Source organism: Trichechus manatus, unplaced genomic scaffold (assembly GCF_000243295.1).
Source record: "Trichechus manatus latirostris isolate Lorelei unplaced genomic scaffold, TriManLat1.0 scaffold00213, whole genome shotgun sequence".
Taxonomy (NCBI): domain Eukaryota; kingdom Metazoa; phylum Chordata; class Mammalia; order Sirenia; family Trichechidae; genus Trichechus; species Trichechus manatus.
This window is the reverse complement of record NW_004444149.1, coordinates 3,231,151-3,250,480: the sequence shown is the minus strand read 5'-3', so window position 1 is coordinate 3,250,480 and position 19,330 is coordinate 3,231,151. Positions and strand designations below refer to the sequence as shown.

At 46.6% G+C, this 19,330-nt stretch overlaps 1 protein-coding gene across 1 annotated transcript in view; it reads right to left on the bottom strand.

Annotated features, from left to right (window-relative positions):
* Window positions 1-6,778: 6,778 nt before the first annotated feature.
* The window catches only part of GATAD2B (GATA zinc finger domain containing 2B), a 36,609-nt gene continuing 24,057 nt past the window's right edge, over window positions 6,779-19,330 (bottom strand). The window contains exons 3-11 of the mRNA XM_004388590.2: window positions 13,712-13,841; window positions 12,730-12,861; window positions 12,253-12,384; window positions 11,105-11,275; window positions 10,282-10,597; window positions 9,001-9,203; window positions 8,005-8,115; window positions 7,715-7,832; window positions 6,779-7,045 (exon numbers count right to left, since the gene is read on the bottom strand). Of these exons, the coding sequence (XP_004388647.2) occupies window positions 6,912-7,045; window positions 7,715-7,832; window positions 8,005-8,115; window positions 9,001-9,203; window positions 10,282-10,597; window positions 11,105-11,275; window positions 12,253-12,384; window positions 12,730-12,861; window positions 13,712-13,841 (1,447 nt within the window). The 3' untranslated portion in view covers window positions 6,779-6,911. The remainder of the gene's footprint in view (window positions 7,046-7,714; window positions 7,833-8,004; window positions 8,116-9,000; window positions 9,204-10,281; window positions 10,598-11,104; window positions 11,276-12,252; window positions 12,385-12,729; window positions 12,862-13,711; window positions 13,842-19,330) is intronic.

The window sequence follows — 19,330 nt, the reverse complement described above, 5'->3', positions numbered from 1 at the left end:
CCTTAGCCCTTCTCTGGGGAGGGGCAGGCCTGGCCACAGCGGGAGAGAACAGGGTATAGTTTCTCTGTTCCTGGCCGCTGCATCTCAAGAAATAGGGGAATATGTGTCCTTCCCCCCAGCACACCAAACCACCTCAAGCTAAACGAAGCTCAGCTGGGAGTTACCCCTAACCCAGTTACTCCTGCCTTATAACCCCCATCCAATCTATCCACCTTTTCTTGCTCCAAATACGAACTTACCCAAAGACGTATCTATAGCCTTAAGGGTTCCCTCCCAAAGGGGGAAGGCAAGGCGGGGGGGGGGGGGTCTGTCACCACCTCCCTCTCACAACCAGAAGCCCCCTAAGCATGAGATCTCAGTTCCTGGCCAAGCGGAATCTGACCCAGGTCAGGCGACTTAACACTGCCTATGCTCTGAGCGGGCAGCTAGGCAAAGGGGGCGCTGAGTTTCTTGCCCCCGTGCCCCAACCCAGTAAGAGTCCCCAACATCTGAGCTCACATGAACTTCTCTGAGCAACCAAATAGCCACCTCCCCCTTCCCAGATCCAAAGCACTGCCCCTCTTCAGGGCACACCCCCACCCCACCTGACTGATATTTTTGAACGCAGGTTATTAGTTTGAGTTGGGCTCTTGGCGGCCTCAAACTCCTTGCAGAATGAGCACAGAGGCTGCGGAGAACCCCACCACCTATCCCTCAGTTCTAGATGTCCAAAGAGAGCCTCTCTCCCACTGCTCCCTCTGCCAGCCTACAGCACAGAGGGCCCGCAGTCCCTCTTCACCCAGCTCCGTAATACCCTAAAGCCAGAGCCCCAGCCTCTCCTTCCAGGGCTGTTCAAATTGTGCCAAAAAGTGGGGACAGACCCTGGGCTCAGGGGGGCCCCAAACCTTCCCTCCTCTGTGCTCTTCTAGAGTGATGTTAGTACCAATGACAAGACCCCAGCAAGGCTGGGCCCTGCCCCTCCACAACGCTCCCTCTGCATGAGGGGCAGAAGCAGCTTTAACTAAGACATGTGGCAGGGGACCAAGGAGACTAAAAGCAGCCCCCAACTTTAAGTCCTTAAGGAGATGACACCTCTCCTCTGGCTGGGTCTGGTCTGAGTGCTTTGTTGGAAATAAAAATCAAAATGGAAAAAACAGGATCTGGTTAATGCTTTGGGTTGAAAGGAGAATTTGCGGGGTGGGGTGATGAAGCGTAGGACCAGTGCACTTTCAGGTCTTTGAGGGGTCGCATTCCGATTGTTGAGGAACTGTATCCCGCAGCTTGCTAAGGAAAGAGCAAGACTTCAAGTCATCAAGTAACTAAGTGGGGTCAATGGCTTCTGGAACGCTGGCTCCACCCAGAGGTGGAGTGGACAAGTAGTAGTAAGGGATTTAAATCATCACCCAGCTGAAGAAGAGGGTTCACACCAGGTCTTCCTGGCTGGGCCACAGGGCCTTCAAAGCCACAGTTCATCTCTCAACCACCCCAAAAATTCTGCCAGCAGGCTGCCAATCCCACCCCACCATGACTAAAGCACATCACAGGAAAGTTTAGAAACCATTCCTTTCTTTATTAAACATAGCTTGCAAGTGATAAATATTACAAAGTTTTTTTCTTTTAATCCTTTCTCCAAAAATTAGCTTATTATTTGAATCTGTCACTGCTGAAATGCTCAGCAGCATCTGAAACAGATGGGAGTGTATTTGCCTTTTGAAAACCAGTTTCTATTGGTCTTAAGTTTTTCATTTTATTTCCCAAACACAATGCGGAAAATTAGAATGAGTTTATTAAAAAAAAAAAAAAAAAAAGAGGAGGAAACTTAAAGTAGTTGTGCAAAAGGGTCCTGTTCCCCCCTCCGCCCACCCAACTCAGGGAAGGCCGTCCCACCTCCCTGCTCCCACCCCCACCTCTCTCTCCACTTTCACCAGGGCCCCGCCATCATCCCATATCCTCTCCAGCTTTACCAGCTAAGAACCTAGGGAGAGTGGGAGCGCTCAGCCCAGGCTGTGGGGAAACAGGGCCCCTGAAGGAGGCAACCTGGGAAACAGCTGCCTTTAGGGTTCAGATGAGATCTGAGGGAAGGAGACAAGGTGTGGACTGTATCAGAGTTCTCCTATTTCCTCACCAAGATGGGGGAAGGTCTGCATCCTGTAGCTCACAAAGGAGTTTGTGCATTCATTGGTCAACCACCCTTAAGGGCTCTGTGGTGGGTTGTGAGGTGAGGCTTGGGGTCTAGCCCCCACCCACGGATGACTAGAGGCACAAGGGCAAAGATGTCACTGATCTGTGATGTCCTAGGTATCACTGCCGCCTTTCTCAAACCAAGGAGTAACAACAGTAAGGGGCCGGCAGCTCTCCAAGGCCTCATCACGCATAACTACCTCAACACTAGTCACCGTGATTTCCTCCCTGGTTCTTCATCCAACACTTCCCTCAAGTTCTGTTTTTTGTGGGGGAAGGAAGCATAGAATTTTGAACCTGGTGGCCAGGTATGATCACTCCCCTCACTTCACCGATGAGGAAACAGATCCAAAAATTCACTCTGCCAAAGGTCACACTAGTGAGAAAGCTTGGGACAAGACCCCAGGTCTGCAGACTGTGCCGCCACCCCACCTTCCTTTGTGCTGGTGGTTCTCTTCACTCCCCACAGACCTGGACCAGGAGTCCTAGCTTTCACAGTAGGCCAGCCTCACCTAATGCATGCAATCTCAAACTGTGTGCAGAAGGATGTGACTCTCACCAGGTGAGACTTCCTTAGGATAACTTATGAAAATCCCTTCTTTCTAACATCCCCTGATAAGCCACCCTTGAAGGCCCCTCAGACTAGGTTCTTTCTCTTTTTCTTGGGGGCGGGGAGGGGCCGCAGGGGAAGTCCCTTGCATAAGAAAGTTTGACACTGAATTTTGTTATATAGGTATATTGTATATATGCTGATGCAATCAGAGGAAAAAAAACAGTGCAAATACAATTACAATTCATAATAATACTTGGTTTCGATGCCCCCAGGAACTGCCCCATTCCTCGGCTACCTCCCAGTCCCCAGCACGTCCCCACAGTATCACCCTAATGCTGGGGGGGAGGGAGGGTGGGCAGGTGAGGGTAGGGAGTAGGCTCTGCCAAGGCAGTGCTGGTGACCCGGAGGGGCTCCTCCAGGGTGGGGAGGCAAGGCACAAATTAGGGGTGGGTGGTGGGGGAGGTGGCATCTCTAAGGAGGGATAGGGTTGGAGCTGCTGCCAGTCTTAGTGTGCTGGGCCAGACCCACTCCCTGACCCACCCTCCACAGCCCTGCCTCCCTACCCCCGCCCCTTCCCCAGAAACCCTTTTGCACGGATCATACACAAACGGGCACATTACAAAATGACATAACACGGTTTCACAATATCCATGGCTAGGGCTTTTTTTTTTTTTTCTCTTTTTCAGGTTTTTTTTTTCTACACAATGTACAATTCCTTTTAAATGATCAAGAAATAGCTTATATACACGAATGAGTCCTTGTTATAACATCTCGGCAGCAAATATCATAAGCTAATGAAGGTCATGTCGGAAGGAGGGAGCCCGGGACTGGGACGGGTGGGCTGGGGAGCAGGGTTTGCCTTCTGGAGGGGCGGGGAGAAAATAGCGGGGTGGGAAGAAGGAAAAAAGTAAAATATCAAGAAGCATCTTTACAAAGCAGTTCTATAGCTAATTCCTTTTAAAGGGGAAAGGAAAGGTAACCAAAGCAGGAGAACATTTATCTCTGTGTCTTAAAAAAAAAAAAAAAAAAAAGTCTACCATACATACATCCAAAAACGTGGGAAAAATACTTAGTCCAGGGATGGAGGGAGTCTGGACGCTGTGGTCAAATGACGAAATAAACTGACCAGTAAGGACCTCTGTCCCCCAGCTTGACCCAAGCCTTACCACTAATCCACCCATTTCAGGCTCTCAAGGAGTAAGACACTGCCCACAAACTAGCACTCTGGGGGCCTCTGGGGATACGGAGGCGGCCAGGCAGAGCTGGTGGGATCCTCGCTCTGTTACTACCCTGAGCTTCAGCGCTCTAGGGGAACAGAAGGTCCTTCCTTCTATCCTGAGGGCATGAGATTTAGTGTCTAAAGGGCCTGAGGCCTGGGGATGGGCAGTAAAAATAGACTTGGAGGGACACAAGGCAATCAGTGATGAAAAAGCAGAGAACTGTGGAAGACAGAGGGTGGGGGAGAAGGAGGGAGGGGAAGAGGTGGAGAGCTAATACTTCACCATGATTAGGGAGACCTCACCCCCATCACTAATCCCTGGGAAGGGTATGAAAATAGGGAGGAGAGGGGAAAGAAATAAAACCTCAGCAACTGAGCCAAGGGCCACAGAGCTCCACTCGTCACCAAGCAGCTTCTCCGTCCTTGACCCTGAGGGGACAGAGAGGGAGACACCACCCCCTCCCGAGCCCCTCAGCAGACCTCTGATTCCAGGCTTGCCTCCCCATCAAGCCCCATCTCTTAATCTTACTTCCAAACCCCATTCAAAGGTGGCCTGGCTTCCAGGGAAGGGCCTCAGCTCAGGGCAGGACAGCCCCCAGCCAGACGGTATTGCACATTCTGTTCCTTACTTTTAATCTCAACTGACAAACTTGGGCACCTCGTACCTCTGAGCACCTCTGAGCTGGGGAGGAGAGAGACATAACAGAAATGGCACTTCATCATGGGGTGGGGGGGGGCAAGGCTAGACAGACATGCCACGAGGCAAGATGACTTGTAGGGAAAACATTAAAAAAATTAGCTTCCAATTTTGTGGAAGAGAGAAAAGCAAAACCAGACGATTTATCCAGTGCTTTCAAAGCACAGAGGGCAAAAAAAAGATGTAAGAATATATCTTTATATATATATATATAATTTTAAAATAATCCCAGACCCAGTTCCATTAACCCCCCTCCCTCCCCCACCACTTACAGTCAGGGGTACCACATTCCCCAGAAAAATACTCGAAAACGACCCCATCACTACCTGTTCACTAGCATCTAGCTTCCAGATGATTTCACCACTGGGGGAGCGCAGACACAGGCCACGTCTCTGCTCCTTTATTAAGTGCTCAATGAAAGGAGGGCAAGGGAAGAAAGACAAAAGAGCCGGGAAGGCCCGCAGGGCCAGCATCATCACCCGCAGTGGTACTGGGCTGTTGGGAGTAGAGGCCAGTGGGGGGAACTGAGCCTGATTCCAGCTCCTTCGCCCACTCACCTCCAAACTTGAAGGGGAAAGATGTGCAGCTTGTGTGTGTGTTCATTTTAAAAGTGCCTTACTTTAAAAGAATTGTTTAACTTTTAAAAACAAAAGTGGAGGAACTTCCCCAGGTGGCTTTCAAGGGTCAAATACCAAACCCCTCCTCACACCTCTCTGCCCAGAGTCTCCCTGCAGTGTGCTGGGGCGGGGGCGGCGTTCGGCGGGGGCGGCATTCAGAGCTGCGGAGTCGGGCGTGTGTACACCACAAGGAGAGAGAACCCCTTACCTCACCGGGCTCCTCTGACCTCAGAAACGGCTGGCCTCCTCCCCTTCTCCCCACAACGGGGGCAAATGGGATGCTAATCCCCCCAACCCCCAGAACAGCAACATTGCACAATTCAATTCATTCTCTACATTAGTAGCACTTAAGAAAAAAATAAAAACAACAAAAAAGCAAAATCAACAGAATCCTGGAAAAAAACCCACGACTGCCTTCAGAGCGGAGGTCCGCAGTTGGTTTTGATCTGACCTGTCTGGCTCTGAGCAGTGGTTTCAAAGGGAGTGAGGCAGAGTCGGGCAGGGCTCCAGGCCAACTAGGGAGCCTCTCTCACCTCCCCACACTCATAGGGGACAGACAGATGTGAGAACCCCAACCGCTGGGAGAGAAAGCCCCTCTTCCTGCCTCCAAGTCTATTTTCCCCCTTTTGTTATTTCACCCACTCAATGCCTATTCCAACTTCTAGGACACCCAGCAAACTGCCTGGGAACAGTACGGCCACAGCCATCCTCTATACAGAACGGGGCTGTGGTCAGAAGGGATAGACTAGGATTTAGAAAAGAGGGATGGGAGGGAATTTTACGAAGAAAGTAAGATGAAATGAATTGGGGCTAGCTGGCCTGGAAAGGACTTCCGTGCTCCCACTGGGGTCAGGAGACCAATCTTGTCCCCCAGCATCAAGGCGGCCAGGACCTACTCTCAGTCCCCGCTGGCGCAACATTATGTTCATCATCACACCCTCCCTCCCTCCCTGGATAAACTCCAGGGTGGTTGGGTTTTAAAGCTTCTCCCTCCAGGCTCTCTCCCCTCATTCTTAGAGCCCAATGTTAACACTGTCTCCCAAGCTCTCCAGTCCAGAAACACCCACAGCTGGGCTGCTGTTCCTCCTCATTTGATGCTGCCAGCTCCCACTCACCCTGGGTTAAGTGCATTACAAACTTCTGCCCCAACAGTCCCGGTCACGTCCTACTCAGCAGCTGGGGACCCTACTGCAATGTTCCTATCATTTAACTGAATGTAATTTGTGTTTAAAAAAAAGAAAAGAAAAAAACGGGGGGGGGGGGGAAAAGGATTTAACCGTTCACTGAACAAAGGGAGGACACACATCATCATTAAAAATGATAATAATTATAGCATAAAAACAAACTTCAGAAACACACGTCAGAGGGCACAGATTCTCCCCAGGCCTCACTCTGACCTCTAGCAGGCGCAGCTCCACCTCACTGTTAAAGGAAACTGGAGAGAGAGGACAGCGGCAGGAGGACAGGTCGCAGCAGTCTGAGCTAAGGGAAGGTGCGGGGCAGGGCGTGTGTGTCCTTGCTGATGTCCACTTTCTGTCTTCTGTTTCTGGTTTGTTTTCCGTGTATGGTAGGCGCCGGCACAGGCTGCATGCGACGGAAGGTGGGGGCAACAGGAGAGGAAACGGGTCAAGGATTCAAGGCTGGGGCAGGACAGACGGACAGGCGTTATTTCTGTCCACTGATGGACTGCGATATCGACCGGGGAGGGATCATGTCTAAGAGGTATTCCCGCTGTCGGTCTGCCAGACTGGGGGCTTTGTGTCCTCCAATGCCAGTGCTCAAGTACGCAATGTTGACACCTGGACCAGAAGACAAAAGGGGGGCAGGTATTAAAAGAGGAAGTGGCCGTCCCTTCTGCACGACCCTGGGGCTGCGGAGCTGGAGGAGAGGAAACGTCCAAAGTTGTGTGCGCTCCTCCAGACTCAGCTGGCTTTATTCCAGCAGCAACTCCCCCTCTGGCTCCCCAGCTTTCGGGGAAGAGATCGTCCTGAAATCTTAATTCCACCAAAAATAATGCACATCGTCCTAACGATACAGGAGAGACAGGCAGAACAGTGGTGAGAGGAAAAGACTCAAGAGAAAGACAAGGAATCACTGAATCTGCTTTGATTCGGGGGCTGCTGACTGTGGAAAAGCACCCTGGATCATTCCAACACGATCAGGACAGCTGACCCCACTGTCTTGGCCAAAACAGGTCAATAACCACATGCTCACTGAGGGAACATCACCCTTTAGATCTCTAATGGCAAGGACTGTCACTTTCACCACCACAACCCTCGTGCCCAGCACTACGCCTGGCTTGTAACAGGAACTGATCAAACACAAGCTGGATAACGGAAGCGTCAAGGGAGTAGCTGTAACGAGCGGGCAGAAAGCACAAGAAGGAACAATTCACCTGAAGCAGCTGCTACGAATTGTGTGCCAACTAGCTGAGCCCTGAGAGAAACACTCATACGAACCCTTCTTACCTGGCATGCCAAGGAGGCCACCTGGGACAGACAGCTGGGGTGCCTGTGCGAAGGTGGAAAGCATGGAGCGGGCAGATGTGGGTATGCCACGCTGGAGGCTGCTCTGGGGCTGCGGAGCCTGCAATGAGGAGGAGACAGCTGAGTATAACTTTCCACCATGGAGGGTGAGGTGGGAGAAGGATATGGGAGAAAAGCAGAAGAGCTGTGATTTCCTGCGGCAGAAGAGACACGGCGAGATAAATGCTTTACAAAGCCTCGAGAGAAATCAGGGTCGGGGAAAAGTTCCTCACCTGCCGAAGCGTGTGATGTCTCATGATGGTCTCCTGTTTACTGACACTGGGCACAGCTGGAGCCGTAGTGGGGGAGAGGGCTGCCTGCTGCTGTAACCGCTGTTCAATTTCCTGTTGGGAGTCATCAGGTCAGTCTGGGCAGGACAGCACCCAATTTCCTAATCAGAAAACCTAGACGTCTTCTTATCTCTAATGCTGCCAATTAGTTGGAAGGATGTGGAGAAGGCAAGAGAGTCTGGTAGGGTGGGTGTGCTGAAGTCTCTGGGTACAGGCAGCCAGCTTGCTTCTGTGATTAAGGAATTCCTCTCTTCAGGGAAGCTAGCTCTCAGAAGCTGGCTGCATCTGGGTGTTAGGCATGAGGTGACTGATTAATTAAGGCTGATGAGTTACTGGGGTTTTGACCCCTGCCTACCCATTTTCTAGGAAGTCCATGATGCTACCCAAACAAAGGGGTCTGACAGGTAGCAGTGTGAGAAATGGAATAGAGGAAAAGTATCTGAGCTTCCCAACACAACCTCCCCTCTCCAAGATATTCTCATTCTATAAATACTGTAGATGTTCATATACTCTAGCACCACTATTCTTCATGGGGCTACTTTATAATCTACCTTTTCTTTTTTCATTTCTTCATCAACTATGGACTACAGATAATTATTCTCCCAAAAAGCTTTAAAGTACAAATATAAATTCCTCTCACCAAAATCCACTGGTTTGAGGAGGAAACAAAATTGAGAATAGAGGGTGTTCATTAGCACTACGGGGAAAGCCAGGTCTCAGCCTTTGTCCCTTCCCCCAACTCCATCTATCACATGTTCCTATGTCCTTACCCATTCAGAAATGATCAAATGGAAATGGGAAAGACAGACTGCTGAGGAGAAAGAAAAGGAACCCAGGTCTCCATGTCCAGAGGTCTGTGGGACTCACAGGGACAAGGCGTCTAAGCTAGAAGAGGCGAGCCTTTGGGAGACCCAGGCAGACAGAAGTCAGAACTCCTACCTGTTCCTGCTGCAGAGCTTTTACAAAGGCGTTTTTCAGCCGGTTGGTGTGCTCAGCTTTCAGAGCCTTCTTCTGGTTGGAGGTCATACACTGTTCACACAGGATCTTACCGTTCTTCTCCTGCTTCCAGTGGGGGGTGAAATCTGTGCGGCACTGGGCACACACAAAGGGTTCGACCCGCAGAAGGGAGGCACAGACTTTGCCTAGGAGGCCAAGAAAAAGAACAGTCAGCACCTTCACCTCTCCATCTCCTCGGCTTCTGTTCACCAAACCATGTTTTATCAGGAGTTTATTCTGCTGAATTGAAACAGAGACTGCTAACTCTACAATTTACAAATCACTCTTTTTTTTTAACGATTTATTTTTGGTTTTTGTTGAGTTATAAAGTACTTTTATCTCACTTGACTGTAACACTATACCACTTTAGGAAATTCAAATAGTCTTCCTCATTTGTAAATGCAGACGGTACTAAATCCAGGGAATAGCTCCTAACTGACAGAGCTGAGACTAGAATCCAAGTCTTCTGGTTTCACACTTTATCACCGTGAGAAGAAAATACTCTGTCAGTTCAGAGTCACGAGACTCCACCTAACTCAACCAGTATTTCTGCTTCTTAGCATCTCCGTTTTTCACTTATCCCTCTTATGTACATGTGACGTTTAGGTATTAGTGATGGAATTGTTCACTTTGTGATCTGTTTACAGCTATACTGAGACCTCCAGACACTTCCCTCTATGGCAGGTGTTCCCAAAAGTCCAGATGTTTGCAAATTCAGGCTAAGAACTTCCATTAGTCTAGACTGTATGGTGTTTGTTAATACTTTATAATCTAGTTCAGCACTGGCTTACAACTTTTACTTGGTTATTTCCCCCTATGCTTAGCTGTCCCCATCAGCGAGTATGCTGATTTTCTCACCTGTAAGCATTCAAAGGGTAGTGATGGCACCTGTATAATGCAGCACAATCCACACAAACACTAACATTAAAAACACACGTCTACTCATCAAATGATGCGAGTATCATGCTACGCACCACTTAAACCAACTGAATATTCTGCAAACAGTAAGACAGATATGAAAACGCACAATAAAAATATTAAGCCCAAAATATACACAAACACAAAAAGCTTTTCTGATCTGCTGCTACCAAACAGCCTCTAAATACGGGACGGGAGGTGGTCTGGCAATAGTAAGAGGTTATTCTGTATCACACAGGACCCGGTGACAACCTGCCCCATGGCAACCTCTTGCTTAGAGAGACCGAGTGGTAGAAACAGGCTTACCTTGGCTGTCAATGACACTCTGCACGACTTCTTCCAAGCCCACCATGTAGATAAACTCGCTATTGGCTGCGCTAGGCAGGAAGTGAAGCAAGGGAGCAGGAGGTTTCGGGGGCGGAATCTCCAGGAGTGTTTTTTCCAGCTGTTTGCGAAGAGCCAGTTTGGCTGCAGCCTGTGAGTTGGCAGCATCAGTCATGGCGCCGGGGCTAGGAAGCGGTGAGGACACTCTGTTCACGGTCCCTGGCTGGATATGGGAGGCCAGGTTCATATAGATGGCAGAGGACGTTGTTCGCTGACAGGGAACAGAAGAACTTGACTGCTGAAATACATTGAGAACAGGGGTCACTCATGGTACGTGGGAGAAAGGGCCGATTCTTGCTTTCTTGGCAGAGGACACACTCTGATCCTGCTCTCGACTACTCAGCTTCTCAAAAACTCAGGAAAAAAAAGACAGGAGGTGTTCAACTTATTCACTGAAAAAGAACTCTGGCATATATTAAAAACAACGATGGCTGTGAGCTCAAGCTGCTCTGAGAACAATACAGACTAGAGATGCTCTCATGTCGTATGTCCTTGGGCTCCTTCTTCCCTAGATCCCTCCATCTCTGTCTTCTGAGCAGATTTTAGCTTCCTGACTGTAGACCCTCTCCTCTCCACCACTATTTTCCTATCATTCCTCAAAGCTTCCACTTTTGGGACTGCTTCAATCCACTCAAATTACCTTTACCCTAGAGCTTTTCTATGTCCCCAAACTTAAAACATATGGCCCTTTCAACAGGGAAAGCAAATAAAGGCTTTCTGTTATCACATCAGGGCTCCCTCTTACCGGCTGGTAATTGATGGCAGGGTTCATGTTGGGTGTCGTGGTGCGCACAAGGCCAGGTTTAGGGGGGCCCCGTTGACCCTGTAGCTGAGCTGGGTTTGGGGCAATAACACGTTGAGACATCAACATATGTGGAAGGGTGGTGTTGGTCGCTGAACGGATGACACTGTGACCCTGAAGGGGGAGAAGAGGAAAAGAATGCGTCATAGGTGATATTTAAAAAAAACAGTTACCGTCGAGACGGCTGCGACCCATAGCGACCTACAGGACAGAGCAGAACTGTCCCACAGAGTTTCCAAGGAGCGGCTGGTGGATTCTAACTGCCGACCTTTTGGTTAGCAGCCGAGCTCTCAATCACTGCACCACCAGGGCTCCCACAGGCAGAATAACACACCACAAAATGCTGAAGAGATGATACCACCTGCCATACACAGCTGAGTAAGACCTGGCATTTCTGTCTAACAACCTGTGGGAGAAATCTACCGTCACTGCCAGCGCTGAGTAAAGACCAAAGCCAAACCCATTACCGTGGAGTCGATTCCGACCCACAGCGACCCTGGAGGACAGAGCAGAACTGCCCCAGAGAGTTTCCAAGGAGCGGCTGGTGGATTTGAACTGCGACCTTTTGGTTAGCAGCCGTATCACCTAACCACTGCGCCACCAGGGCTCCACATCCTGATTAGTGGCTAGGAATTCCCTGGCTTTTTTGGTATAAGTTACCTAACTCTACACGGAAAAGAACTAAGGTGGAAACCTTTTCTAGAGAAGAAAAACTACAGTGGAAAAATGTTGATTATTCATCCTGTTATTATAGACTAAATCATGCCATACAGGACCAACAGGGCTATCTGTAGTATTAACACTTCTATTATGGAAAGCCTGGTGGTGCAGTGGTTAGAAGCTACGGCTGCTAACCAAAAGGTCGGCAGTTCAAATCCACCAGGTGCTCCTTGGAAACTCTATGGGGCAGTTCTACTCTATCCTATAGGGTTGCTATGAGTTGGAACCGACTCAATGGGAACAGTTTTTTTTTGTTTTTGTTTAAATCCTGGATAGGTTCTTCTCCTCTATAATCTTTACAAAAGCCCCATAACAGAGAGAGGATAGACAGGGCCCTCTGGACTCTGGCCTTCTCATTATGGACCACATACCTGTAATGTTCTCAAATTTTGAGGTTCAACCCCTTGGGCCCCAGGCCGGGAGGGAAGCTTGGATAGGCCCTGCTGACCCACATGGGCAGGAGACGGCTGAACAATAGATGCTGCATTCTGTACAACTGGAGTCTGGAAGAGGGAAGAGAAAATGACACTATGAAAATCTGGTACATTTCTAGATTTTTAAAACTCCTTGTTGGTGTCAAGCTCCTGTTAACAAGGAGAAAAACAAGAAAAATGGAATCAAGGTTTCCTTGATTAGGGCCTAAGATTTAAACGAAAAAAAAAAAAAAAATCATTACACCTAGAGACAGAAAACCCTGAGACTGACCCACCCAGATGAACCAACCCGGGGCAGCCCCCTCTAACCCCGCTTATCTTTCATGACCCACCCAGGTGAACCGACCCAGGGCAGCCCCCTGTAACCCAGCTTGTCTTTCATCTCTCTAGTCCCCTATTTCCAGGGCACGTTACCTTCTGGACCACATTCTCCTTCTGGAGCTGACTCTGTCTCAGTTTCTTTAACAACACCAGTCGGGCTTCTTCTAATCGCAGCTCATCCCTCAGCTGCTTGATGAGCTGCTGCCGTTCCTCAATGCCTTTCCCCTGGGGAAACACAGAGACAGTCTGCTATGGCAGCAGGTACCCACAACCCCTTCCTAAAAGATGATCTCTACTTCTAAGGTCTAAAACCTTCATCTCCCACTGAAGCAGCAGAGTGGTAACAGAACTGTTGTTTTTGTATCCCTGGGGTCTGGCACCACGCTTGACATTCAGTAGCTACTCAAATGCTTGTGAATGAATAGAGAGCCCAAATATAAATGCTAACTGACTAGATTCCTGGTGAATTGGAAGAATGATCAAAAGGGGAACACTGTTGTTTCCTCTAAAGTAATGTTTCTAAATCTTTTAAAGCTATGTTTCCTCTAAATATACCTAAGAACTTAGGAATCCCTCCTCATCTGAGACTCAGGATAGAATGTAGGAGGGATCCTTCCAGCCAAGAATTTACTTTATGTGACTTGAAGTATGAAGTTGTTTTCATTTTCCAAAGACATTATACTGAATATACTTTTCAAACTATCTTCTCTACCTGACTCTAAAAAACAAAACAAAAAAAAAAAAAAAAAAAAAAAAAACCCACTGTCGTCGAGTCAATCCCGACTCATAGCGAACCTACAGGACTGAATAGAACAGAACCGCCCCACAGGCTTTCCAAACGGTTCGTGGATTTGAAGTGCCGACATTTTGGTCAGCAGCCTAACATTTAACCACCGTGCCACCAGGGCCCCACTTGATTCTAATCGTTCCCTCTAAATAGACATGCCCTTGAGGTTGAGAATGACTATAAAGAGTTTTCATCAATGAGGAGTTATGTAGATCTAAAACATAAATAGTCAAAAAACAGAACACAGACTCTTTCAGTAGAAGCATGAAATAGTGTATTTGTTTTTACCTTAAACATCTCTAGGTTGGCTGCTTTGAGTCTTTCTTCCATTCGGGAGCTCGAACGGGGACTGGAAGCCTCATTGTCAGACAAAACAATGATGTCTGGGGAGGGAGTCAGCCTTCCTCGGTCTGGATCACTAGACAAAAAAAAACAGGAAAAATTAAGGCATTTCCGACAGCGAGGGTCCACTGAAAATTTAAGAAAAATTGTTTTCTACAATGAACAAAGAAATCCAAGCGAACTCAGGTTTGTCCTGATTCATCCAGGGGAAGGCAGGGGCACTCAAATCCTAGGATAAAGAAGACACCCAGATGTGAATGATGGCGAGACCTCATGGAAAGTATTTCCCCCTGTAAACACTCGACTGAGGAGACAAGGCCAAAGGCGCAAAGACACTGGCTGGCTGTAGAAACAGTAATTAGAGATGAATGTTCTTATTACACAGATTTTAACCAAAATTCTAAATGTTTTCCCTATATTCCACTCTCCATGGGCTGCTGTTACATGAAGGCTCAAGAAGAAATGGTTAGTTCTATGGGGGAAGAAGGGCAAAGGCAGTGGAGCCTAGTTCTCCACTCCAGGTACAGGTAACAGACCAATAAAAAGGCAGCTCATTATACCAATAGTAACATGGTCCTGGCTGTGTAAGGATTTACAAGAAAGGAGGTTACGTGACAACTCGAATGACAGTCTATCCTGTCAGGAATTAAGGCAAAAGAAGGTACCGTCGTCGGTGGCTTGAGAAAATGGACAGTGCCAGTACAGTGACAATAGCCTTTTGAAGAAGGACCGAAGCTCCACAACTAAATATATGGAACCCTCAGCTATTTGCCAGAGTTCTATTTAGCACCTTGACTCCAAAAAAAAAAAAAAAAACTGTCTAGAAATGACTTTCAAATCTAAATCTCCCACACTGGCTCCCCCTACTTCCAATCCTATTTATTAGCTAACACTTGCTTTACTCTTTCTGGGGCTATCCTTAAAAGCATTATACTTGTTTCTCTAAAATGATGAAATACGGCATTCACTGCTTAAGCCCCGAGTAACAAGAATCCTGGAAACTCTGTCTTAGGCTCCCAAATCAATGACCATATCTTCTAACTATTCTGATTTCTTAGCTCAAAAGTATCTCTGCAGAGTCTGCTTTCCCTGAGCTCTTCCGTGTAGTTAGGAGTATATATGTCTAGGGCAATGTGTTCTTAGGTCTTACTTAAACATTTAACTCAAATCTTTAACACTCACAGATCCTTAGTCCTGAGAGGCTCTCTACCATCTCTCAGAGCTTCTTGGCTGCTGGGATATGGATGCCTTTTGAACATAGCATCCCTGACGGTTGGGATAGGCATTCAATTTCTCAACAGGGTAAAAACTGAGTTACTAAAATCAACCAAATTTAGCTGAGGAAATAGAACAGGGAGACAGGGTGATGAGAATGACCATCGTGGAAACTATTAAGTTTGTCTGGATTGATCTACAACCACCGGTCAGACCCAGAAAGCTGAGAACGTGGGGTTACAGAAAAAGAAGCCACTAGAGGGAGAAAAGAGCCTTTCATTCTAACCCCAAGTTTCTGGGATAATGGTCACGCCTAGATAAACTGTATGGATCAGGGCTTTGAACTGGTTCGTTCGGTTCAAACCCCTGCTGAGAATTTGCATTTCCACCCCAGATATACTAAATCAGAACCTACAGTTTAACAAGATCCCCAGGTGATTCTTACGTATAATAAATTTCTAGATCCACTGCTCTGCTAGTGGTTCTCAGAATTGTTCCCTAACAGCAGCATTAGCATCACCTGGGAACTTGTTAGAAATGCAAATTCTCAGCAGGGGTTCAAACAAAAACAGGTTCCAAGTCCTGATACAGATTCCTTTTTTGGTGATTTACTTATCATTTCTGTATTTCTCCATATTCCCCTAAGACAACTTTGGGGTCTGAAAGGGTTCCCCTTCTCTACTTGATTCACCAATGTTTACATCTCCAGTCAGAGGTTCTTTCCATTCTGGTCCTGACTGGATACACACAGCATAGAAGATTACTTCTAAGGGTAAGGAATTCTTTCTTGTTCAGAGGAGTTGCTACCTCCTGCTTAGGGACTGTCCAGCACCAACACAGGCATAGACAATTCTGGATGGAGATTTTACAGTTGAGTGGCATTTGTCAGGAAGTTGTATCTGAGAACCCTAAATGGTATTTTATTCCTGGATATAATCAGACCCACATTAGATAAAGAGCACTGGTAAGGCAAGGCCCAGTAGTTTAAAAAAAAAAAAAACCCTGTGACCTGGGATTCTCGCCTCATTTGTTAAACGTTCCAGAAAGAGAAATTATTTTGCTCCTTTCCCAAACATACACAGTGAAACCTGTGAGAGCTGGAACTCAACAGGACTGCCTAGTTTTTCCGGGTCTTGCCAAGTCTTCCACCTTTGACAGGCTGCAGTCACTTTTCTGTTGCTCTCTACTTAGTGGAAAATAGTTTTCCTTCTCTGGCAGATTTCTGCCTTACACAGGTCCCAGGTTTTACCGTATACACTTTACAATATTTGTGGCTCTTAAGTATGAAACCCTACCTATTAGAGAGGCACTATTAAAAGCCCAACTCCGCCAACTTCACTTGTGACTCAGATTGGCAGATTCCCAGAAACTATAAAGCTAATCCTTATCCCAGTAGTAAAAACAATGAACAGAAAGAGAACTGTCAAGTTTTTCTAGCATTCCAAAATATTAGCAGTATTGGTTTCACGGATACCTTGTTTCACAGATACTGTAACTTGCTCGAATGGTGGCAAAAAAAGATTTAGGCGATTATGATATGGCTATCACATCAAGAACTCCTCACCCTTTCTGCTTTCAAACTCTCTCCTCCTCTTGTCCATATCAAAGAAATCACGGTTCTTCTTGCTGAGCAATCTATCAATCTTATTCATTCTTATAAAACAGAGCTTGGGTCCAAGTGGACATAGCTGCCAGTATCTGGTACTGAAAGGGAAGAAGAAGAGCAACGGGGCCCATCGGATCTATTTCTCCAGGTGGAGTGGGGAGCTAGATGGTTTTCATCAAGCATCTTCTCCTGGAGGTCGTTAAAAAGTCCCCAGCTTCCAATATTATGTTTAAAAAGTTCATCCCTCCAAAAATAAAATTAAATACAATGACTGAGACAATCTTTAAACCTTAAACCAAAAACACTTCCTGAAGCCGTCTGAAAATCAAACAATAGTTTAGCTTAACCAGTAAAAAAGGCCTACCGTGAGCATTAAGCTCTTTTAAGAACTACCTATATGGGAGACTAACCTGAAATGTAAACCTCATTTAATTACCACAATTAAAAAAAAAAAAAAAAAACAACTCACGAAAAGGTATACACACACACACACCAAGAAAAAAAAAAGAACCACCTATACGGGATCAAATTGACAACAGCAACTTTGAAGAATTAGATAGGAATCTTAGGGGGGAGTGACTTTACCTTAATGATGAACAACTCAAGAAAGGAGGGTGAGAATGGCTGCACAACTTGAAGAATGTAATCAATGCCACTAAACTGTACAAGTAGAAACTGCTGACTTGGTATGTTTTGCTGTGGATATTGTCCTATGATCTTTATAGTTTTTGGTTTTATATTTAGGTCTCTGATCCATTTTGAATTAGTTTTTGTGTATGGTGTCAGGTATGGGTCCTGTTTCATTTTTTGCAGATGGACATCCAGTTTTGCCAGCACCATTTGTTAAAAAGGCTGTCTTTTTTCCCATTTGATGGACTTTGGGCCCTTGTCAAAGATCAAGTGACTGTAGGTGGATGGATTTACATCTGGGCTCTCAATTCTGCTCCACTGGTCAATGTGTGCTGTAGATATTCTCAACAACAACAAAATAAATAAAATTTAGAAAGAAAAAAAAAATAGTAAATGCAATGGCTGGGTTTTCAAGCACGGTCTAACTTTTTAAGACATAAACGTATTTGAGATACTGGGCAATTCCAATGCATTAACAAGATCTTACCAAAATGTGTAACAATGTTTCTATGAAAAATACATTTAGACTTCCAATTAGGGATGTGAGGAATCCATCTACATTCTCATTCTTCTTCTTCCCTATTGAAGGATGTTACTTGCTCCAGAAATGTAAGGTTGATTACAGGGTGAGTGGCTTGTTCCTGACCTCATTCACCCTCTTCCACTTCTTCCAAAGGCTCAAGGATTAATCTACTTGCATAATATTCTGCTGAGACCGCCTATAGCTTCTAAGGGTTGTTATCCTCTTCCAGGACCACTAGGAAACTTATCTGAAGTTTCCTGAGGGATTTTATAAGGCTAATTACCAAGAATACTATTCCCTCAAAGGGTGTGGTTTTTTTTTTTAAACTCAAATTTATTTATTTATTTTATTATTGTGCTTTAGGTGAAAGCTTACAGAGAAAATGTTTCTCATTCAAAAATTTACATATAAATTGTTTTGTGACATTGGTTGCAATCTCCTCAACACTGTCAGCACTCTCCCCCTTTCTACCCCGGTTCCCCATGTCCATTTGTCCAGTTTTCCTGTCCCTTCCTGCCTTCTTGTTTGGCTTTTGGATTGGCGCTGCCCATTTGATCATGTATACTTGACTGATCTAATAAGCACGTTCCTCATGTGTATATAATTGTCTGTTTTACAGGCTTGTCTAATCTTTGGCTGAAAGGTGGACTTCGGGAGCGGCTCCATGTCTGACTTGGAGCGGGGGCCATAGTCTCGGGATTTCCTCCAAGTCTCTGTCAGACCAGTTTAAGTCTGGTCTTTTTTTCAAACATGAATTTTGTTCTACATTTTTGTCCCACTCTGTCCAGGACCCTTTATTGTGATCCCTGTCAGAGCGGTCAGTGGTGGTAGCCAGGCACCATCTAGTTCTTCTTGGCTCAGGCTGGTGGAGGCTGTGGTTCATGTGGTCCATTAGTCCTTTGGACTAATATTTTCCTTGTGTCTTTGGTTTTCTTCATTCTCCTTTGCTCCAGGTGGGTTGGGACCAATTGATGCATCTTAGATGGCCACTCACAAGCTTTTAAGACTCCAGATGCTACTCACCAAAGTAGGATGTAGAACATTTTCTTTATGAACTATGCCAACTAACCTAGATGTCCCTTGAGATCATGGTCCCCAGCCCTCAGCCCCTCACTGGGTGTGGTTTTAAAAATTAGTGCTACGACAAGACTAGTAAGTATACAGTAATAGGCAGAGAAAGAAACACTTGTAAGGTTATAACCATTCCTTCCTCTCCTGTTCCTTCTCCATCAACCCAGCCTCTTTAAAGATTCTGCTTTGGATCAATCCTAGGACAGAGTCAGCAAGGTCAGTTGGAGGGCAATCCAGCACTGAAGAGTAATTCTCATGCCTATCAACTGTTTGAGGCATTAATAAGCTGAGTGTTCTTAAAAACTAGGGTTATCTTTACTGTGATTCACTATCCAGGTAGGCTCTAAGCTCAGTCAGTTCCAGGTACCTCTCCTCAGTGTCTGTTCCACAGTTTATGTACCTGAATACCTTGACAGACATCAGAAAAAAGGCCTGTGAGAATGTGTGTTTGTGAGCAGGAGAGAGCAAGGGAGGAAGGGAGGGAGGGGAGAGATGGAGAGAGGGAGGGGAGAGAGGGAGG